The sequence below is a fragment of the Eupeodes corollae genome, chromosome 1, assembly GCF_945859685.1.
Source record: "Eupeodes corollae chromosome 1, idEupCoro1.1, whole genome shotgun sequence".
In the NCBI taxonomy this organism is placed as follows: domain Eukaryota; kingdom Metazoa; phylum Arthropoda; class Insecta; order Diptera; family Syrphidae; genus Eupeodes; species Eupeodes corollae.
Window position 1 is genome coordinate 275,319,913 of NC_079147.1, and position 24,332 is coordinate 275,344,244.

Below are 24,332 nucleotides of genomic sequence, written 5' to 3' on the forward strand. Positions count from 1 at the left end.
TTGAATGTCATTTCTATTATTTCATCCCTCCAAAGAGCAAATATTTTGTTTGTTGACATTTTTTTACAGCTGATGAGCTGTCAGACAAAGCAAATGTTTAGATAATTGAACTAGAGCTTCCATTTGGAGTCACATTACATTCTTTTCCTTACGATTGTCAAACGAAACGTGAGGTCGAAGCTTCATTGTGATAGCATGCATTGAATTCCTATGGCTGAACTCGTAAACGTCAGGCGAGGCCGAAGCTGAAGCTTGTATGTGATTTAGCGATTATAGAAAATAGATTTAAAGTAGAGGGTTGTGAAGTAATGTTCTGAATTCGAAATTCATGACAATTGATCAACTATCTAGTTGCCAAAGGATAAAGTTGACTGCAAATAAATTCCCTTATCTTGTCCGAATCTGCCTATTAAATACATCTGTCAAATGTTTTCCGAAAGGCAAATTTGACAGGGATGAAAAATATAAGACATTGCCGTAAAGCTTTTTCTACAGTTGGTGTCATATGCATGTTGAAATCGACAAAGAAATTATGTATATCGATTTCAAGTTTCTGAGTTTTTTTGCAAGATCTGCCGTAATGTGAATGTTTGGTCAATGGTTGACTTTCCTGGTCTGAAGCCACACTAATAAGGACCTATCAGGTTGTTGACGAATGGTTTCAGACGTTCGTATAATACGGCAGAAATGATCTTATATGTGATGTTCAAGGGACTAATAAGCGTAATTCATAGGGTCTTCCTTCTTGAATATTGGGCAAACTGTGCTGAGATTCCACTCATCGTAAATGCTTTCTTCCGACCAGATTTTGTAGATCAGTTGATGTATTTTTCCTATTAAGTAATCGCCTGCTACTTTGAATAGTTTTGCAGGGATGCCGTGAGCTCCAGCAGCTTTGTTTGACTTCAGTTTCGATACAGCTATCTTACCTTCATAGAGGTTGGAAGGGAACTTAAAAAAAGATTGAACACTTAAACAGTAATCTTAAAAGATCTTTTATGATTCATAATAGAACATTTTAAGCAGAACACCGGATATCACGGGAATCCTACTTGAGAATCTAGTTAACCCACTAAATAATTTAATATCGTAAAATAATTAGTAGGAAACACCCTACGCAAAAATACAAAATGTCCATAGTTTGAGCACCATAGGTTCTCCTACCACAATCACAACCAACTTCACTCATATTTTCAGACACATTGGAAAAAGTTTGTGAAAGACTGGAAAACAAAATCAGTCGTCATTTTTCTAAATACTTTTTTCAACCTACTACAAAAAGTGCAATCAAGAAATTTTATTATAAAAAGGAAACAAGAAAACCTCATTAAATAATTGAAATTTCAATAATCAGAGTTAAATAAAAACTAAACAATACAAAATACCTTAACACCCACAAAATTACATAAACAAATTCGTTAAAAAGAAACAAAAACTATTCCGTGAAAATCGTGATTGGATTTTATTTCTATTTTCATTTATTTTTTCATAACCCTACTAAAAAATTTTTTACTTGAAGTGATTTAAATAAAAAAAAAGTATAAAAGTAGAGTACTCTTAAATTTATAAGAATTAATAAGAAGTGGCAATTAAAATGCACACATTTAGCGAAACAGGAGCCGGAGTTCCTGCCTTTTTGGCTAAACTTTGGAGACTCGTCGAAGATCCTGAGACAAATAATTTAATTTGTTGGAGCAAGGTGAGTTCTACATCAAGATACGAGAACGAGATGCGCCTACAGGCCGCCTACATTCCGCAAAGGCGTCCACCATTGCGTGACTTTGGGAATATTTTTATTAAGTTTTGATAACGATAAAAATAAGTAGAAAAATTATTGTTAAAAAATGTTATTTGTAAATTTTGAGGTGATGTTTTGTTTTTTTCTTCATCAAATAAACTGAGTAACATAAAATTGAATATTTACTTTAGAGTAGGGGCTACAATTTTGCTAAACAAACAAAAGACTAGGGCGACCTAGGGCAGTAGGTAAAACTAGTTTTGAATATTGATCAGATTGAGTTGACTAAAGAAAGAGGGCCCTACAAATCAATCTCTTTGATAGTATACAAAAAATACATTTAATTTATTTTAAGGTTTTAAAATATGTAAGCTTTGTACTTAGAATGCAGAGGCTCAATAGCGGAGCAGGGAAAGTTGCGTGAAGTATTTTTCGGTCGCAACTTATCTCATTGGTTAAATTGTTTACCATTTTTGTTTTTATCTAAACCGCCTAGCGACCAAATTAAACAATTTTATTGCTTAGGTTGGGTCACCTCACCACTAATTTCTGTTTTGTCGATAAGACCATGCTTGGGTTATTAAAATCCAGCAACAATATAAAACAAAATATTTAAAAAAGAGGCCTCCTTCCCTTCTCCTTGGTTACTTCAAGCAGTGTTGAGAAACAAAAAGAAACTCGTGAATAACAAAACTGAAAAAGCTTTATGACTTTGATGTGCAAATTTAAAGTGCATTGTGTGATAAGCTACAACAATTTCACTGACCCGCCGCTGCCGGGGAGTGGGGACGCGTCGTCGGGCGCTCGGTGTGTGCATTAAAAAATGAGAATAAACAAAAACGCATTGGAACTTATTCAAGTTTTGCTACACAAAAAAAAAATAGTTGTATTCTTGATACTTTCTATGCGGTTCGTCAAGAACCTACCTCAATAAAAATAAATAGAAAAATTGCAAGAATTAAGTATTTTTTGTTTATAGGGAGTGTTGGATGTAGTTTTAAAGATTAAATTTAACGTTATCTATGCATATTAAAATAGTTCTTGGTGTTAAATTAATGCTGCTACTTATTATTTTGTTTAGGGAAGGTTAGTTTAATTTTATTTAGGCTACGGAATATATTGAATTGATAGCAATTTTAACACTCAATGAGTATCAGTGCTTAATAGATCCTGATAAAGCGTTGAATATGTTAGGTTAGTGGCTGCGGATTTATAATCCACATACTTAGGCCAAAAGAAAAGGCCCATTGTGATACCACATGAATCTAGAGAATTACTTCCAACTAGTCGAACCATTTTGAGCTTTTTATAAAGCGGATTAGTTATTTGATATCCTTTTTAGCTAGTTAACTGGGATTATCAAAAGAGTATTCACCCAGATGAAGTTTGAGTCTTACTGAAGGAGCAGGGCAAGTGCAGAGGAAGTGAGAGATTGTTTCCTCGTCCATACAGCTCCTGCAGAAGTCATTTGAGGCTACACCAAGTCGTATTACGTGTCTGCCTATAAGACAGTGACCCTCTAAGGACACCTATTAGGGAGCTAATATGAAGTCTACTTTGAGATATCAAGTCTTTAGAGCGCTTTATGTCCAGAGAAGGCCATATGAGTTTTGTGGCTGCGCATGTTGGTAAATTGTGCCACCTACAGTTTGTTATCGCAAAAACTGTTTCTTTTAGCAGAAGTTTACATGCAGCTTTTGGTATACCTATCTTCTCCCTTTCAGGTGAAATAGGTATGATTGTTCCATTTTTAGCGAGTTCATCGGCTCTACAATTTCCTGTGATGTCTCTGTGGCCCGGTAACCAACAGAGGTGAATGTTAAATTGCTGGGCCATCTCCATAAGACACGATCGACAATCGAGGGCCGTTAGAGATTTGGTTGAGACTCCGTCAAGAGATTTAATAGCAGCCTGACTGTCAAGAAGTTGCGGATATCAGAAGTTGATATCACGTTTGCTCTTAGCCAGGGGAGAACCTCTTAGATCGCTAAAATATCCGCTTGGAAGACACTACAATGGCGGAATGAGATGCTTAGAATTAGCTTTTTTGAGTACACACCACTACCAGTGACGGTGCGTCAATAAGACGTTTTAGACAGTGTCTACCCTTCAGATTTGAAACAATACTTTACTCTCTACAGTACCTAAATACATAACTTTAAAAATGATATGCATGGAAAAAAAACAAAAATTTGTACCTAATCATACTAATTCCTATTTTGATTTCATTAAGAATAATATTTCCTATCCCATAGTACCTACTTCTTGTCATTTTTTGTCTAACCCATTTATATGTGTATCTACAATCTACATTCACACCTATTTCTACTTTTATTTATCACTACCTCACATATACCAACATCATGCTATACTATGATGGATAGCTTAGCTTGGCACTACATATATGACTGACTTCTATTAACGAACCTCCCGAACGAACACCGAATACCGAAAGTACGAATGGCACGACACGAGTAAAGACGAAGACAGTGTCTTTGTTTCCCTTTAAAGTTATATGAAGGGAAAAAGGTTAGCTTATCATTCCCAAAAACTGATTTTGTATGGAAGCTAGTAGACATAAGTGAATCTGTCTAATCGCTTGTTTGTTTTGAAAGTAAATTCTTAATTCGAATTTTTCATGAAGAGAACGAGTGTCAGTCAATAGGAGCAGCACAGTGAATGTGATCAAAGCAGCACGCAGCGGCAGCAGGCAAGTGTTACCACTTCTCAAAAAAAAGTGGAAGTAGATTTTAGGAAAAAAGTGAAGTAGATTGAGAAAAATTGAAGTAGATTTCAAAAATTAACTTTTTCTTAATTATTCTACATATTTTTAAATTATATTATTTCAATAAAAAATAGAAAAAAAATTAATTATTTAAGGCTTCATATCATATACTTCAGGGTGTTAATGTAACATTTTTTAAATTAAATCTTGCTTGTTAGCAACGAAAAAGCAAAGATTGGGATAGTGTTGGTCATATCAAATGACTTTAGGATGTTTTTATTGCAAAGGACGAGTTCTTCAAGAAATAGTTATTGGAATCGTAATACAATTTATGTACATCAACAAACCTTTTATCTTTGTTTTTAGACAACTTGAAAATATCTTTTGATATTGAAAACAAACAATCAAATCCAAAATAAGACTAGGGCATAACTTAAAACTGTAACAAACAAAAAAAAATAAAATGCACGACTGGTTCGCATGAACTCGCTCATGTATTCAAAAATGTCTGTCTAAAACTATTTTCTGTATTAAATTAAAATGTACCTGCAAAAAAATTTGTTTTCAAAAATGTAAATGCCATTTGATTTCTCAAGAAAAAATAAAATTTTTTTTAAACTTGCGTTTGAAAATAGTTATTGAATTTTAGTTTAAAAATATTTTTGGAATATAATTTTGAACTTATTATTAGACGACTGTCATTTCAATTTTGTAAAAAATGATAACCCATTTTCAAGAAATCAAATTTCGAAAAAAATAATATTTGTTTTTAAATTAAAAATAAAAACCAATGATATTTTTGGCAGAAAAAAAAAGTTTAGTTCTTGAGAAAACTTAAAAACAAAATAACGGTTTTAGCTGGGATGTGATAGCTTTTATATATTTTTATATTGAAAGAAGCTAAACTAAGAACACAAATTTTAGCACGAATTTAAAAAAATCTATCGGTTTGTTTTTGAAAAAAAAATCGAATTATCGATATTGAGCTCTGTCGGAAGAGGTTGCGTCTTACATGTGAATTAAATTATTTTCATTTCATTCTGATATTGAACTCTGGCAGGACAAGTTAAGGTTGTAAATTTTTGAGATTGCCAACCTGTATTGCGTAAATCAATACATATTTGTAAAATGGATTTTTCAGGAAATGATGATATTTTTGAGTATTCAAATAATTCAAATGTAAAGTTTTCAATGCTACCTATAGAAGATAAGATAACTATTAATTCATTATTACAATGCGAAATAATGAATCAAAATTTGTGTCTACCCAGTCAAATGGACTGCCGCACGTCACTGACCACTACAAACTCCCTCGTTTGTCTTGGATCCATCTGTGTAAAAATGAATGCTTTTGTCATCCAGGAGTTTTTTGTCTTCCCATTCAACTCTAGATGGAATGAATACCTGGAAGTTTTTTCCAAATTGGGGTTTTGCAATAGTGTAGTCTATGTACTTTGGTATAGAACCAAAGAGGTTCAAAATGATGGAGTGCCCAACATTGTTGTTGGTCTATTTAGAAATAAAACCATGAGATCTTACATTTTATCGTTTTAAAAATATGTTTTTTTTAACGGTACTCTTGAATAGACATACTGGAAATCGGAGCAAATGTCAAACTCAGCAAAGAAAACAAAGAAACGAATATTAATGAAGCGCTTACGTGTGTCCTTTTTGCGCAGTTAAATGATAACACATTTTTTTTTAATAAAATATTTAGGGAATAATATACTAATTTATAAAATAACGAAATAATAAACCTAAATTCAACTTTTACTACCAAGAAAAACACCAAAAGTATGTTTAAGAATAAAAACCGAATATTAATGACACTCACTGTAGATCATTTGATGTCCATGAATAAAATAAAGATCTTCCAAACGATACCGAAACGAACGAGGTTTTGATCAGTGACGAATGTGAAAGCGAGGACAGCATTCTGGAAACAGCACATACCAGACTAGAGCCTAGGGAAGCAATCGATATTTTCAATAAGGCTTTGTAATGAGCTGTAATGAGCTATAAACGTTAACACAGCATACATCAGCGTACTTAAACGACTTCGCGAAAAAGCAGTTTTTAGCCAAATAGAAAAAAGGATTACGCATTTTTTTCATTAATTGCAACCCAATCACATTTTTTCATGTCCATTTGCATTTGAAATTAAAAACAAGCATATGAATTTTAGTTGTAATAAAGTTCTAATTTATTTTAAGATAATTTTTCGTCAAAAAGAACAACATCGATACCGTGAACACGCTCGGTTTTTAATAGTTCATATTACCGCGAGTCTACTGTATGTGCATTTTAATGCAATGTTAAAAACATTAACAGAAATGTATGCATGAGTTTCCAGCTTACTATCTCTTATTCCAAAGTTGACCCCTTTTTTCGCCTTATTTCACTAGACTCTATTGGTTTAAAAGTTCTCGTATTGCGGGCTCTATAGGTATGATCAAAAGTGAATTACTGTCATTTCAATGGAACACTATCGCAATCAATTTTTTCTCTAATTGCAACCTTTGTTGCACTAATTCCAGCAAAAAAAGATGTCCTAGGGCTAGCCTTCCAAGGATATATATTGTGTGCAATAGGTAAAGTAGCTAAAAAAGTTAAGTTTCTGATTATTGATTTTTTTGCTTAGTCTACAGTTAATTCAGATTTCGTAGTATTGTTGATAAGAAGGATGTTGTATATTTTTTTTAATTGCCTATTGTAAAGGATGTTTTTTTAAGAGCTAACTTTAAAAACTGTTGGAATGATTTAATTCATTATTATAGTCTGGTGGATAATTTCATGGTTTTTATTTTTTAAATGTTATTGCCGGCATACGTCGGCGGCTGTAAGTTACATAGTCCCTTGTCACTACTTTTTGCAATAACTCTGACCGTATATAGTCAACGGTTTCTTCAATATTTATTTCCAATACTTAACTATTGACTTAACATAGTCCCATAGTCGATGGCTTCATTCGCCGAAAAGTTTCCTAATTTTTCATTACGAAAAAAAAAATAAAAACCGAAGATATCACGTGTATGTGCGTGATGAGCGCACCAAACCGTCAATTCATAGATGTAATAGTAATTTTGTAATGAGTTGAAGATTGCTTTCGCTCCGTATTGACGAAACGAGCTTTATTATCCTCTATGAACTACCCGAACAATTTTTACTTGACATACGCAAATCCGCTGGCCCGGATAGTATCTCCCCAATTGTTCTGAAGAGGTGTTCTTCATCGCTGTCAAAATCACTGAGTAAACTTTTCCATCTTTCCTCCTCTACAGGTCTCTTTCCGAGCGGATGGAAAATAGCATTTGTCCAGCCTGTCCCTAAAAAAAGCGAATCCTCCTCTCCCTCTAACTATCGTCCAATAAACTCACGTCCCTTCTTTCCAAAGTCATGGAAACGTTGATTAATTATCGGCTCAAGAAATATCTCGAAGAACGGAAGCTTCTTAATGACCGACAGTATGGTTTTCGTAGCAATAGGTCCACTGGTGATCTCATGGTTCATCTAACCGAACAGTGGAACAAATCTTTACATCGTTTTGGAGAAAGTAAGATTATTGCACTTGATATTTCAAAAGCATTTGATAGAGTTTGGCACCAAACTCTTATCGAAAATGCGTGCTTTTGGTATTGATGAATCTCTTCTTCGTTGGATTAGAAATTACCTTTCTAACCGTTCAATACAAGTTGTATTGGATGGTTACAAGTCTGAAATTCATAATATAAATTCTGGTGTTCCCCAGGGCTCCGTTTTATCTCCGACACTCTTTCTTATATTCATAAATGAATAATGATCTTATGTCTGCCATTTCTAATCCATTAACCTGTTTCGCCGACGACAGTACCCTCAGCTTCTCATACTCGTTTATAAATTCACATCCTTGTCCTTCGGATGTGGAACTTCAGCGGCAGCGTATGATAAGCTTATTAAATTCTGTTCTTGACAGCATTGTACAATGGGGAATCAAAAACCGTGTAGAATTTAATGCTTCGAAAACTCAATGCTGGACGGTGCAAGAAATTTGTCACCCCTTCTGATCTGGCTGTAATTTACAAAGCCTTCATCCGTCCAAAGCTTGAATATAATTCGCATATCTGGGCAGGTGCCCGTAAAACAAGTTTAAATCTCTTGGATAGAATACAAAAAAGGGCTTTAAAAATGATAGGCGATAGAACTATAATCGAAACATTTACATCGCTAGAACACCGCCGCAATGTTTCATGCCTTTCGTTGTTTTATTGATATGTTTACAAACAATGTTCTGTTGAACTAGCCAGTTGCATTCCACTCCTTAAACGATTCAGCCGTAATACTCGCACTTCCAGGAATGCTCATCAGTTTACCCTTGAGCTCAATTTCGGGCGTACTGTCAAGTATAGAGATTCTTTCTCAAATCGCACATCGAGAATGTGGAATTCTTAAGCCAACTCTATTTTTCCCTCCCATTTTGATGTTCAGAACTTTAAGACCAATGTGCACCGGTATCTCCTTTTAAATCCTTCCCTATTTTCCTAATTCTCGCAATGTGTTTAAATATAAACATATAAAGGGTTCTAATAACCCCTTGAGTGCCTGCAAAGTATAAAAAAAAATAAACAAAATTTAAACAATTAAGAAACATTATTTTGGCGTTAATCTATTCATGATTAACTGTCAATACCTAGACAAAAACCATTAAAACTTCTGATGCAGTTGAAAAAACACCCTTTGTATGTTTATTCAATTTATTAGTCTTAGAAACGAAACACACTATAATAGGTCTAGTGTATCATTTATAACACTTAACCAAATCCATAGTGTTATCAAAAATTGATTATTGTTTACCAATCTACGGAAAAAGCTCCAAATCATCTCTGGGTCTTATCACAACACCTTACTACTCCGTCACCAGAAGCTGCATGCGAGCCATACGCTCAACACCCATCATTAACATATTAATTGAAACTGGGCTTCCTCATTTAACGGACAGAATTGACTTTCTCACGGCCAATATAATTACAACAATATGCTCTTCATACAGAACATCCATTCATCCAGAAGTCAAACAAAATTTGAATCAAAAGAGACATCAAAGAATCCAATCAACTTTATGTAAAGCACTTACGTTCGCAAAGAACTTTGATGTTCCCCTCTCTATTCAAAACTACGCAAAGAATAGCCGACCACCTTGGAACCTTCCAAGTAACACCATAAACACCGAACTTTGCACCTATCCAAAAAATTCAACCTCTGATGATATGTACAAAAAACTTTTTCAAGACATCGCAGAAAACTACAAATCACTTGGATGGAAACTACAGATACATCCAATGGGGACACGTACACCTCGTTTGATGTTGTTGGCGCCAACGGTTCCTTTGTCTCCAAAGGGCTACTATCCTCTCACACCAAACTTTTACTTCCTAAGCGTTTGCTATATACCAAGCGTTAAGACACTCCAAGAAGGAAAACGATCATATTTTCGGATAGCCTTTCAATTATAAAGGCTATAGAAAACATTTCGAACTCGATTGAAATAGTAGAAACAATAAGACACCATTTCAACCTAAATCTTGAAACTTTAAAAATCATCTGGATTCCCGGCCACGTTGGAATCAACGGCAACGAAGCAGCTGACGCAGAAGCCAAATCAGCGAAAAGAGAACTATTAAAAGCCTTTTTTCAACACAATAAAAAAGATACTACCAATTTGCTTCTAGAAAATTGGAAGATCAAAAGAAAAGACTCATACAAAAATCTAAACCCTAAAGGGGACAGAGCAATCTATCCCAGCAACATATCTTTAAAAAAAAAACTAAAGCTATAATGCAGACTCAGAGTGGGTCACTCATACATTACACACAAACACCTGTTCAATAAAGTATCACCTCCACTCTGCCATCTGTGCGAGGATAACTCCACTCTTACAATGACCCACCTTCTTTCCTGTCCAAAAGTCTCTTCAACGTGCGCAAAACTTGGACCATCTTTTGAAAAATATCAATTTTGACAACATAAAGTTGGTATACAATATAATGACAAAATTTAAAATTGAAAACTCTATTTAAAATGAAAAAAAAACAATAATAATAATAACTACCTATGTATATATGTATCTCTTATCTTTTACAATTAAAAACTTAACTTCCCTAGTACATGTCCCTGGCAGCTAATTTCTAGTTTAAGTAATTATTAAATTTGTAATTTATTTACAATTTAATAAAATTAATAATTATAATAATTTATAACATAAACATATTTATTTATTAACATTCTCATGAAACCTATCTTCTAATGCATTCCATTCTAGGATGGTCGAAGTTTCATAATTCAAAATCAAGCTCAATTTGCTCGCGAATTACTTCCTCTTAATTATAAACACAACAATATGGCAAGCTTCATTCGACAACTTAATATGTGTAAGTAATTAAAAGTTTCCATCCATTTTCGTCAACTTAATATTTTCTAATATTTTAGATGGTTTTCATAAAATAACCTCAATTGACAATGGTGGTCTTAAATTCGATCGTGACGACATGGAATTCTCTCATCCTTGTTTCAAGCGTAATTCCCCATACCTCTTGGAGCATATTAAGCGAAAAATTGCCAATACTAAAACAATTGATGAAAAGGCAACTGTTAAACCGGAAGCAGTAAGCAAGGTATTGAATGATGTTAAGGCAATGCGTGGACGTCAAGATTCATTGGATTCAAGATTTTCTGTAATGAAACAAGAAAACGAAGCTCTTTGGCGTGAAATTGCATCTCTTCGACAAAAACATGCTAAACAACAGCAAATTGTCAACAAGGTTAGTAAAATCTTTCAAAAACCCGAAAATTATATTTTAATTTTTTTTCTGAAAAAATACGTTTGTTGTTTAGCTTATTCAATTTCTAATAACAATTGTTCAACCATCGAGAAACATGACAAGCGTCAAACGTCATATGCAACTAATGATCAACGATACTCCAGAACAAGCTAAGCTACGAAAAGCAAGCGAATCTGGATCAGAATGTGGACCCGTAATTCATGAACTTGGTGAAGAGCTTTTTGATGAAGCAAATGCAGACAATGATTCTGATTTAGAGTAAGTATTATAATGATAAAACTTTTATTCTTGGTTAGAAATTTACAAAATTCATATTATACTTTTAGTGCCCCCATGAGCCCTTATGGAAATATGCCATCAGTTAGTTCCAGTAATCATGAAAATGACAGTCCTATACCAAAAGTTGAACGTCCTCAATCTAATGGTAGCGTCAACAGCCAGCTATTTGACTTCTCGAACCAAAGTGCAGAAGACGCTCTGATGGCACAGGGAAACATAACACCAGGACGATCGGGAGCTGTTATAAATACCGTCAACCCAGACGGATCTCAAATTGTTTATCACGTTACTGAAGTAGCCGATAGTGCACCACAGACTCCTGAGATGACTGCTATAAACGATGAAAATCACGTCACTACACCCATGGTAAAGGAAATGACACGCAATCGAATGCTACAAGTAAAGGCAAAAACAAATAAGCGCAAGATTGGAGCTGTTTCATCAACTGTTACGACTTCCTCCTCCTCGAAATCCTCAAGTCCCGCAACAAAAATGTTACGTTCCTCTGCAAATGAAATTGCTCAACAACAAATCAAAACAGAAAAAGCTGAGATCAATCCAATGACGTTCTGGAATGCTAACTTTGCATTACAAGGCAATGATAACACAGTAGCAGGAGAAGTTCTTTCAACCCCTAGCAGCAGCAATATTAATATGAATGTTACTATCGATCCTCGACTAATGTCACCTTTGAACGATCAAAATTTGGAAGCTGCAAAAGTTGGAAATGATTCTACAGACATGTACAATGCTGATAACTTTATTGAATCAGATATGCCATCTCAACTTTTTGAAGTAAGTCTTACCCCTGTCCGTTTGGTTTGTCTTTATACAAATTTTTTTTTGCTCACAGGAATCGCCCTTAATTGATGATAGAAATCTTGTTAGTGGAGACAACACCTTTAACGGAAAATTTGATCTAGCTCAAAATCCCTCTTCATCTGGTGAACAGCAAAAGCAATTACAATCTCTTGGCAAATTTGCCGATTATGACAACGGAGCACTTTCATCGTCATCAAAAAACAGTTCGGAACTTCAGTTATCTAAAGTGAACAATAGCAACAACTTTCTTAACAGCAATGATATGCGGTAAGAATTTAATGACATCAATATTTTGGTTAAGAGATTACTAAATAAAAGACTTATTTGTGATTTGCAGTGAGGAAGTCAGCATGCACTTGGATAGTGTTCAGGACGATTTGGATACTCTCAAAGATTTACTACGCACCGATTCATATTCATTGGACGCAAATACTTTGTTAGGAGTAAGTCTTTTCTTTCTTTTTAGATAATGTTATACCCTTTTTCAAAAACACAGCCATTAAAACATAGAATTTCAAAATGAACTGTTCATTGTTTAAAAAGAATAATGATGTTCCCTCTACAGACAACACTTATTTGTTTCATTTAATTTGAAATCAAAATTTAAATGAAAATAAAAATCCTCTTCAATGCTGGATCGTTTAATATTGACCCTCTTTTTTTATCGGTTTCTAATAATAAACATTGAACTCTATTCAATTCCACAGAATGGATCACCTTCATCTGGTCGAATTTATTTACCTCCTCAACTGGAAGCCGATATTTTTAATAAGGTCAGAATAAATTCTATATTCAAAATAAAAACACGATGATTTTAGGTTTAGACAATAAAAACATTCAAGAAATTCTTTGAATAACTTTTTTGTGTATTAATACTTAGTAAAGTATTTTTTAGTTTTCAAATCTTATTTATTTATTTTTTAACTTAAAAATGATTCAGCAAACAATAATTTTCTAACATTCATGTTATTCAGTGATCTAGTTTCACTTCAACACCAAATTAAGATTTTCTATTTATTATTTTTTTCTTACCTAGGCTTAATAGGTCTTCAATTTTTAGAATATAATCAAATATAAATAAGTGTTTATTTTTATGAAATGGTGATCTTCTGAAGATTCTTTATAATTTTTAATTGCATTTGCGAAAAAAACATCCATTTCATTATATTTTTCCCAAATTCATCTCAACCATTAACAAATTTTATCTCAATTATATGAAGGATCAATAAGTATTATAATAATTTATTTAGATTTTGCACAAAATATGTTTGTCTAAACTGCATTGCAATTGAAGTGTGTTAGGAACTTTACACTAACTACACTACCGGTCAAAAGTTTGAGACCACCTCGAGTTTTAACCCCTAAACTGAAGTTTTAGGAAAAAAGTTAATACGTGAAAAAAGTGAAGAGCATGTCTAGTTGTAAATGATAGGAAAATATAAACTAGTTTTGTACTAACCATAAATTATTTATTTAAAAAAGAAAACAATAAAAGCTCTAAATTGAGTTTTCATCAAAAAACCCTCCTTTACTTTCAATAATATTGCTGGAATACAAAACCTTCACCGATTAATCGGAGTCCAGATAGGTTAGGTTAGGTTGGAGTGGCTGTCCAGATATCATTGACACACGTAGACCTCAAGGGTCCATTGTGATACCACTAATGAGGTTACTCATGGGAGAGTAATGAATTTAAACAAACCATTTTGTACTTTTAATAAAGTTAGAGAGACGTTTTGTGTCAATCGTTGCCAGTTCACTGGTATTATCGAAGAAGGGATTACCGAGAAAGTAATTCCTTCTAATGGAGAGTGCTGGACATGTACATAGAAGGTGTTGGACTGTTTCCTCTTCCTCCTCGTCCTCGTCCATGCAGCTTCTACAGAAGTCATTTGTGTAGACCCCTAGCCTCAGAGCATGTCTACCTATGAGGCAGTGTCCCGTTATTACTCCAATTGTAGAGCTTATACTTTGTCTGCTCAGTGATATCAAGGCTTTTGACCGTTTTAAGTCAATACTTGGCCATATTTGCTTGGTTGCCAGGCAAGTGGTACTTTGTGACCATCTAGTATTTGTTGTTTCTAAAGCATATTGCTTGAGAAGATATTTGCATGTAGCAAGTGGTGTTCCTATGTTATGTTTATATCGGAGTCCAGATACCAAAACGTGGTCTTCCAATATCGTTTTATAGACATCTTTATCCATTCTTCCGATCACTCGTGTTAGATCTCCTACTATATCGAAGGAAAAACATCCCCACACCATTACTGAACCGGCTCTATACTTTACAGTTGGGACCAAACAGTCTGGTAGCATCTTCTGTTCAGCACTGCGCCTGACGTACACTCTGCGATTTGAGCCAAATATCTCAGATTTGGACTAATCGCTCGATAGGACTCTGTTGAAGTCTTCATCTATTCAATCCTTATGGGTATTGGCCCATTCCAACCGTTTGATTTTGTTTTGGGGTCGTAGAAGTGGTTTCCGCACTGCAACGCGCCCAAAAAGTCCGGCATGCCTTAGCCTTCGTTGTATCGTTGATACATATAATGGTTCTTCCCGGATTTCATTGATCTCGGCGCGTATTTCTGGTGCTGTTTTCTTCCTAGAACGCTTGCTTATTGTGATGATATGCAGATCTTCGATTTTCGTAGTAACTCTAGGTCGTCCTGATCTCGGTTTATCCTTAAAACCGCCGGTACTAGAGTAACGCTGTATGGCCCTGTGAACTGCTCCTTTGGATATCTTCAGGTTTGTGGCGATTTCTCTTTGCGAATAGCCTTCTTCAATAAGTGTCATAATCGCAGATCGAGTTTCAATAGTTAATTCCTTAACTTTTCCCATAATGCGCACTTTGTTTAATAGAGAAGATCACAGTCTCAAATAAATTTAAATTGGATCAAACCGGGCATTATATACAAAATCCTGAATATGTAGATATTCAAATTTTACATTTTTTTACCCTTTAATATTACCGCAGTCATAAAAAAATTCCAAATTGAATGTAAAAAGTCATACAAAATAAAAACTATGGGAAATCCAAATAGATGCCAAAAACCCAATACTGTTTTTTTTTACCTTTTTTCACAAAATTCCTCATAATTTACAGAAAAGGATTAATATATGGCGTTTTTTCACTTGCACCTTTTATGGGTGGTCTAAGTTAACAATGCAGGTAAAAAAATCCTATATTCATTCATAAACCCAAGAGCAAGGTACCAATAAAGCAACCCTTTGAAGGTGGTCTCAAACTTTTGACCGGTAGTGTACATTCTAAAGCAAAATTGCTAAAAGTCAAAAGCAAAATGTTTTGTTAGGTTCGTTAAAATTATCATTTCAATACAACTGTGAATTTTATATTTATTAAAACTATTTAAATTTATAAATATTGCTTTGTTTTAAGTGATCAAACTTGAATATACCAGCTTGAAGTTATGTCCATACACATATGGCCAAAATAAAAGGAACAAAACTCAATTTTTAGTAATTATGTCTTTAACAGTTGTGCAGGGCTGGATAATTTTATTTATCCAGTTCTATTTTTCATAGATGCAGTACCTTGATATTTATCTTGTAGAGTTGAGTAGTATTAGTCAATTCCTAATAAAATAATTTGTTTTTCAACACTTTAAAGTTCATTCCCCTTAACGACTTAAAGTCACTATGTGATTAGTGGAAATATAGTTTTCCGTCGGCTTTTTTGGTCGCTGAAATTTCGTAATAAAACAATTAAGTCATATTAACTTTCCCAACTTTTCGAAAGGGGTTACTGCCTTTTTCAGGGGAACTTTATTAACACAAAAAAATATACAAATGATCTTAGTTATATCAATGGAATACAAATACAATAAAGTTTACTCACTTAAAAAAATAGAATAATTAATGTTTCTAACGTGTAATGTTTGTAAGCATGTTTCTCTGTCTGTAGAACTTCCACGCCTTCAAGGTTTGGAGAATGACCGCTTAAAATGCTGAAAAAGGCAGCAACCCCTTCCGAAACGTTGGGAAAGTTAATGTAAATTAATTGTTTCATTGCGAAAATTACAGCGACCAAAAAAGTCGACGGAAAGCTATATTTCCACTAATCTCAATTATTACACAAATTGGTCAACAAATTAACTCAATTAAACTTACTATGGCTTATGCAGGAATTTTCTGTTAAAGTTGGCCTCCTGTAGTATACAAAGTTGATAGTTTAGTAATTTTCTTTTCGATCGTTCAATACAAATATTATTGGAGAGGTTCAAGCCTGAAACCACATACTAAATGCTGGTGTGCCTCAGGGCTCTGTTTTATCTCTAACATTTCTTCTCATTTTTATTAATGATATCCTTCTTCTTCTAGTCCAATTCACTGTTTTGCTGAAAAATAGTACAATGTACAGTGGGGTATAAAAAACTGTGTGAAATTTAATGCATCGAAAACCTAAAGCTGTCTTGTTTATTTAAAGCAAGATATGCCCTCCTTGCCATTATCCATGGTTTGCACATGCATCGAGGAGACTGAACATTGCGATATTCTCGGTATGTGTATCACCAACAACCTCTGGTGGAACAATCACATACGCGATGTCGCCAAAAATGTTTGGGTTTTCTAAGGCGATGCAAGAAGTTTTTTTTCCCCCTCTGATCTGGCTGTTGTCTACAAGATTTATATGCATACGTTTAAAACTTGAGTATAACTTCCATCTCTGGGTTGGTGCTTCTGCATTCGTTCTTTAGTCGTACTACCCGAATGTTGAAAACCTTACCACACTCTAACTTTTCCAGTCAGTGCAATATTCAGGAATTCAACACCAATATGCACCGACACCTCCTTTTAACCCCTCTCTCCATTTCCTAATGCTCACACTGTGTCTTTCCATAATAAGGGTAGTATATCTTTTGACAGCATAAATACATAAGCTTTAGATTTTCTTTTTAAAGTTGCTCTATTTTTAACATTTATTTTAAACGGATATCTTCCGGTTGTGACTGAAGCTAGGTCTGCATCAATGCAACTACTTAATGATGTTTCTATATTAAACTGTACTAAAATAACTTCAAGGTATTTTTAAGTTCGGTGTTTCGAAGCGTCTATTGCTTATTTTCTGATTTAAAGAAAACTAAGACAATACTTTGAAATCAATCCAAAATAAAAATCCTACCATAAACTTGAAGTTTTTTTTTTGTTTAAAAAAGTAGAAAGGAGAAAGTAAGATTATTGCACTTAATATTCTCTTATCGAAAATTCGTGGATTTGGTATTGATGAATCCCTTCTTCGTTTGGTTAGAAATTACCTTTCGGACCGTTCAATTCAAGTAGTCTTGGACGGGTTCAAATCTGATATCCACAAAATAAACGCTGATGTGCCCAGGGCTTTGTTTTGTCTCCGACACTTTTCCTTATTTTTATAAAAAATCATTTGTCTTAAACTTCTAACCCACCTAAGTATCCTTAACTTCTTATATTCGTTTTAAGATTATCATCCTTGTTCTTCGGATGTGGACTACCAACGGCAGCGTATGATAAGCTTATTAAATTCTGATCTTGACAGTATTGTCCAATGGCAATGGGGAATCAAAAACCGTGTAGAATTTAATGCTTCGAAACCTCAATGCTGTCTACTGTCACAAAGCGTAACTTTCCCCCAATGCAACTATCGATGAGTGGTACTTGCATCGAGGAGACCGAATAGCTTTCAGTCCTAGGTATGTGCATTACAAAGCACTTGTTGTGGAGTAATCACATATTTGACATCGCCAAAAATGCTGCTAAGTGTTTAGGTTTTCTTCGATTTTACCCCTACTGATCTGGCTATAATCTATCTCCTATAAACTACTTGAGTCTGCTAGACAGAATTCAAAAGAGAGCTCTAATAGGTGACCGTTGTCTAACTGAAACTTTTGTATCCCTCGAAAACCGTCGTAAGGTTTCATGCCTGTTATTATTTTATTGCTACTTTCATAAACAATGCTCTAATTAAATAACCAGTTAAATTCGTCCCCTCAAACAATTTACCCGTAATACCCGTTCTTCTAGGAATGCTCATGAGTTAACCCTTGAGTCCGATTTCGGACGTACTGTAAAGTACAGAGATTCTTTCTTTAGTCGCACCACACGAATGTGGAATGCTTTACCAGACTCAATGTTTCCCACTCACTACAACGTGCAGACATTCAAAACCAATGTGCACCGGTATTTGCTTTCTAATCCTATCCTCCCTTCCCAATTGCTCGCACTTTCATTAATCATGATAAGGGTATTCATATCCCCTTGAGTGCTAAGACTATTTGTCTTCCAGTGTTCCTAATACTTTGACCATACATATCTTTACTGATAAGTTTTACAACATATTAACTTTTAAAATAAAATAGATTTTTTCATGACGTGTTAGTTAAACAGATAAAGTTAAAAGTAAGAAATGTTCCTATTATTTTGACCATAGCTGTATATAGGTTGTTTTTAATAGAGGCATTGGGCTTTTTAAAAAATAAAAAAAAATAAAACAAACTTGATGGAATTACCATCATTTTAGCTTTATTAGCTCATACATTGTACTTTAACGATCTTATGATTTAGATCATAATCAGCCTCTCACGTTTCATAAGGGACTCAAATTGGTTAAATTGAGCTCAGGAGGAAGACTCAAGATTCATGTGGTATCACAATTGGCCTTAAAACTTTCCTAAGTCTGCCCGTTTCCATCTTGGACAGCCACTTTAACATAACCTTACCTAATACAAATAAATAAATTCGGTGGCGCAACAGTCCGTTTGAGAACTTACAACTCTCAACCATTCCTGTGTGCGAGTAATGTTGTCAGGAATGGAGGGGATCTACAGTTTTATATGCCGAATCCGAACGGCTACTTTGAGAACGCTCTTTTTCATGACAAGTTACTCTTGGTGAATTTGTCAATTCCTCGCAAGAGGCTGTACCCGTGAAAAGATTTTAGATAGCATAGGCAGGGATCGAACCCAAGACCTCTGACATGACAGTCCAACGCACTAACCATCATGCTACGGGTACTACGCCTAACCTCATACATTTCAAAATAAATCAATTTGGCATATGCCCTCGGAGACTGTGCTTTATGCAATCCAGCCTTATTAATCTGACAATAAGTTTGATAGCATCCCCATAGGAAAACCTATGGCAGGGTTCAATCTTATGTTGGCCATTCTGGATAGGTGAATTTTAAGAAACCTTATTGAACGAGTTGGATAACCTAATCGAAGTTAGCTTTCAAAATATAAATATAACTTTCTTCTGTTCATCGAAAGCAGAAAAAAATTTAGTTTTCGAGGTTCAAATGATTGTAAAATTAAATGTTCAATCGATAGTTCAAAAAAAAAAACATACAAATATGAAACACATTTTTGAGTTTCTTCAAATTCTACCAGATAGCCACATGTACCAGGAATTCTAGGGTACCTTTTCATTCATTATATGACATCCCAGCTGTTTTGGATCAGCTGTCTTTTACACATAAAACACCCAAAAAAAAAGGTATCCGGATGTCCTATCTGTCAGAGATTGAACATAGCCTATGTCTCTAGAAAACTACCCGTTAAAGAAGACAAAAGATAACTTAAGTTACAAGTTTTATATGCTATATTTATAGATTTCACAGTTACGGGTACTAATGCCCATTTCTCATTCATTGCATTTCAAAAAAATAATAATGAATGATATATTCAATTGTTTTTTTCTTCATTAAATGTCCCTTTTTAATACTATAACAATTTTTGATCCTATTTTCGAATATTCTCCTTTCTTTATAAACAAATACAGTTTGTTGATCAGATTTAAGATTGGAAATGATAAATGAAATTTTCTTAAACTATTACAAAATTTTGCAAAATTATTGAACGTCAAAATCGAAAATAATTATGGTTTTAATCTTTCTAGCTCTTTAACGATTCTGACATTTTGGGACCATATGGACTAGGATTGGTACCTGAGAACAATCAACAAGACAAAAAAGGTATGTACAAATTTTTCCGTATACCTAGATTGATTTAAAACAGATTTAATTGAGTTTTTTTTTGTTTTTCAAAGGATCTGAACTTATGACCTACCAGCCAATTTACGATCTAAGCGATATAATGGAAATAAATAGAAGTAACGGTAATTTCTTCTTCTTATTTTATTAATTTTACTATATTCAAATATTTTTTTAGACGACGAAAATTCCAACGGACACAACACTCCAAAGCACATATCACCACCGGATTCAGTACTTAATACACCGCATCATGAATGAGTACAAGTCTTGATACTCAGTATAATGTATTGTATTGATTGGTGATTTCGAATGTAAGGCGCCCGGTGCGAATTTTCTTGAGTTTTACAACAAAAATAAGGAATAATTTAATTTATAAGAACTCTCTTTCGAATGGCATAGACGAGGAATTCTTTGTTGTCTTTTTTTTTAAGTTTTTTTTTTACATAATATAAATTATTATTCTCTAACTAAAAACAAATCACACAAACAAAAAAATAATCACGACTGATTGACTTAGTCTTAAATTATTCACTGACATTTTGAATAAAACAAAATTGAATAAACAAAAATAGAAGGAGAATAATACAATTTATATTTATTTTTAATACTAGTATGTTGCGTATGGTTATCGAGTTTATTAATATACAAAAAATATAATATTCAAATTGTTAAGTTTTAATTTCTTATTTAACAAAAAAAAAAAACAATACAAAATTTCTTTTTATGAAACTTTATTTTTTACCATTCAATCAAAAGAAAACTGAAAAATGTTGCAATTGCATAGAATGATTGCCACAGAACAAGTATGGTTTAGTATAGTATATCAGCCAAGTCTTTTGGGATAAGTAAATTCAGAATTTTATCTACACATTGTGAAAAGCTACATACAAATAAAAATAAATTACTTGTTAAGGGATTCAAAAGAACGAAAACCACTATTATTCTATCCGACAATAGGCAACTTCACCTTAGTTGTCTTGTAGAAGTTTTTTTTTTTTGCTGAAGCTACTATGTTGGAGTGCAGGAAATCTTTAAGACAGCATTAAGATAGGATAAAGCTGCAGGTGGCCGTTTATGAAGAAGATATATGTACATATTTAACAAAAACTAGCGACGTCCTACGAAAAAGAAGCTTCGGTTGAAAATCTTCTACACTAAATCAGTTCTTATTACCGAAATTGGTGCCGTATAATAGGAAGCGATTTTTTCATACAAATTGATCCGAACCACAAACATCACTCGTCTTCCAGTCAGCTTGATTTTGAGCTAACTGCTTGCACTTTCGCATACAACGCCCTGTACTACTCCATTTTTAGGTTTTACATTAAGATATGTAACCAGATTTTTCAATAAATATTCATGCATATGTACATACTTTATCTTTTATAAATCACAGGTATTTACTGTGATCATGTGAGCAACTTTAATACCAATTAACATTTAAAATTAAGATTGAAATCAACTCAAATACTTTAATATACATACACAATTTTAATATATGCAAGTATCTTTAATCCAAACCTCATCCGAAAATTTCCTAAAGTTGGCCTTTATATATTTTTAAGATCTCCAAACGGTGATTTCGTTTTTGCTCTCAAAACTTAAAGAGTTGAATTTTTATGAGTGGAATTCTCCTACCGTAAATCTGACTGAAAAAATTGTCTAGAATCTTAGAAATATGATCTGGCCCAACATTTTAAAATAGAGTTTTCAAACTATAAAGTTTTTGTGTGCAGTTCCCAATTCATACGATTGATACAGCACTTCAAAATCAGATGGGATTACATTTTAAAAAAATAATGTATGAAGTCATTCTTTACTTTTCACGGTTGAAATATATAAGTACTACGACTTAAAAAAATATTCTAATTATGATTTTGAGAGAAGCGGAAGTTATAAATTAAATTTCAACACAACCAACATTATGCGACAGTTTAACCAAGCTTGAGGAAAATTTAAACACATTTTTAGACGCTAACGTTAGTTTCTTATTACAATTCATAAATACGTCAATTTTATTACACACACATTTTATATAAACTTAAGAGTAACCAATAACCAATTAACTTTATTAGTTTCTTGTTCCTTAAGACCTGGCTGAAATTCTGATTCGTTAACTATCAAAAACCAGAGAATACCTATTTTATATATAAATTATGGCCTTATTACAGCTTTCCTTGGCTGAAATTTGTACTACGAACAGTAACAAACAAATGTCACAGCTTTTGTTCAAACAAAAATATTTATTTATCAAAAATGTATAAAGTTGGTAAAAAGTGGCATCTATAGTTTCGAAGTTGGTTTTCGTATTCAGGCCGGCTATTCACGACACAATAAAACTGCTCATATTTGGACTTAAGCAGTTAACTCTTTTCGGGGCACTACTAGAAACAAATTAAGCGACATTTTTGTAAAATAACTTTATCTAAGTTTTATTATTATAAATATTATCTCTCTCACTCAAAACATATTTTTTTCTTGTAGACATTGGTTTCACTTTGAATAGAAACGAGGTATTTAGTTTATACCATTAAACATTAAAGCATAACAAAGTTATAAAATATGTGGTACGGTTTTCATACTATCGATGGTGTTGATCCTTGATCAAGTCATTTTGTGTCGTGAATGGCCGGCCTTAGGATACGACTTAAGTTGTTATATATTTTTGTTTATCATTCGGAGTGCGAATCTTCTTCGACTTGTGATAAGGTCGAATATTTTAGTTATTTAGAGGTAAAATCAAAGGAACAAAAATGAAATAATTGTGAAATTTTCAAAACTAATGGAAGGCATGTTTAAATTTAGAGGCCTTTTAACCTGATTGATTCAACTAATTTCAATAATGTCAATGATAACACTAGATTACAAGTAGATGGTTTAGTTCAATCTTTTTTTAATTAAATACCATATCAACAAAACTTGTTTTTTAATGAAGAGACTTTTGTTAAAGGCTGTAAAAAATGCATGCAAGTCCTAAGGGTGTCACATACTTTTGTTTGAGTTATTGTGTGCATATAAAAGGTTAAAATAAGTAAAAGTAAATGACTATAAGTTTATCCCGGTACATAATTACTCAAAATATTGGTAAAGATTGATACAACTTTTTACTAAATCCAAAAGTTTTGAGAAGTTGTGCACAAAAAATAACATAAGATAAAAATTGGACGACTTTTTCCAAAGTTATACATCAAAACTAACGTTTTGTATTTTGGCCAAATGAATATTTTTTTCCATCGAACATAATCTAGAACAAATAGTAAAAATTTGAAGTAGTCAATGAATTCTCGAAATGTAAACAAGTGTTTTCAGTGGTTTAAAATTAAGTTTGAAGAATAAGTTTTTTTTTTTTGGAAATGTAAAATTTCATAAGGCCAATAAAATTATTTAAAAAACACCGAAGAAAATAAACCATCGTTTTGTAAACTAGTGCATAAGTATATTTAAATATTTTAAGTTACATTCGATGAAAATCAAAAGTAGAATTAAAAATTCTATTATTAAATTGTTTTTTTTTTTCAATTTTAATGTCATGTCAAAATTAAAAATTCTTTTATTTTTATATATATACATGCGTAGGTACATACATCATATTCAAACAAAAAAAATTAAAACTATAGTTTAATAAGAACAAACTAAATTTTTAAAATTGTTTGTACGAAAGTTTCACTGAACAAAAACATCTCCCAAAAACAAGGAAACAAGATTGTAATACATATTTTACTAAAGTATATAATGCGTAAATATACAAATAAAATATAACCCAAAAAACTACTATTTTTGCATTTTTATATCGGTTATAAAATATATTACAATCATACATAATTGAAACAAGGGCTGCGCTCGCATAACAAGACGATATTGAAAGATTATGATAATAGATGTATTATTTGAGCTGGGTTACATATTTCACCCCAACCACAGCTCTCACGGTCTTCCTCAACTGCGCCGTTCCTCGGGATAAGA

At 33.1% G+C, this 24,332-nt stretch overlaps 1 protein-coding gene across 3 annotated transcripts; it reads left to right on the forward strand.

Moving 5' to 3' along the window:
- The first annotated feature begins 1,226 nt into the window (after positions 1 to 1,226).
- LOC129940580 (heat shock factor protein) lies at positions 1,227 to 24,140 on the forward strand. 3 transcript variants are annotated; one of them, XM_056048961.1, is made up of 11 exons: positions 1,227 to 1,699; positions 10,759 to 10,867; positions 10,926 to 11,257; positions 11,331 to 11,536; positions 11,605 to 12,352; positions 12,411 to 12,646; positions 12,717 to 12,822; positions 13,087 to 13,152; positions 20,273 to 20,348; positions 20,423 to 20,485; positions 20,545 to 24,140. In XM_056048961.1, the coding sequence occupies exons 1-11, from the start codon at positions 1,595 to 1,597 to the stop codon at positions 20,625 to 20,627; spliced, it is 2,130 nt and encodes a 709-aa protein (XP_055904936.1). In that variant the 5' UTR covers positions 1,227 to 1,594; the 3' UTR covers positions 20,628 to 24,140. The 3 variants fall into 3 exon arrangements, with proteins under 3 accessions (XP_055904936.1, XP_055904937.1, XP_055904935.1); XM_056048960.1 differs by having other exon boundaries at positions 1,228 to 1,699; positions 20,423 to 20,491; XM_056048962.1 differs by lacking the exon at positions 13,087 to 13,152 and having other exon boundaries at positions 20,423 to 20,491.
- The last annotated feature ends 192 nt before the right edge of the window (positions 24,141 to 24,332 follow it).

What these genes read in the sequence shown, in the direction of transcription:
- LOC129940580 (XM_056048960.1), top strand. Translation starts at nt 1,595, where the DNA reads ATGCACACATTTAGCGAAACAGGAGCCGGAGTTCCTGCCTTTTTGGCT. An exon ending in TGCCATCTCAACTTTTTGAA is followed by an intron (nt 12,353 to 12,410) that starts GTAAGTCTTACC and finishes TTTTGCTCACAG; the next exon opens with GAATCGCCCTTAATTGATGA. An exon ending in ACGCAAATACTTTGTTAGGA is followed by an intron (nt 12,823 to 13,086) that starts GTAAGTCTTTTC and finishes TCAATTCCACAG; the next exon opens with AATGGATCACCTTCATCTGG.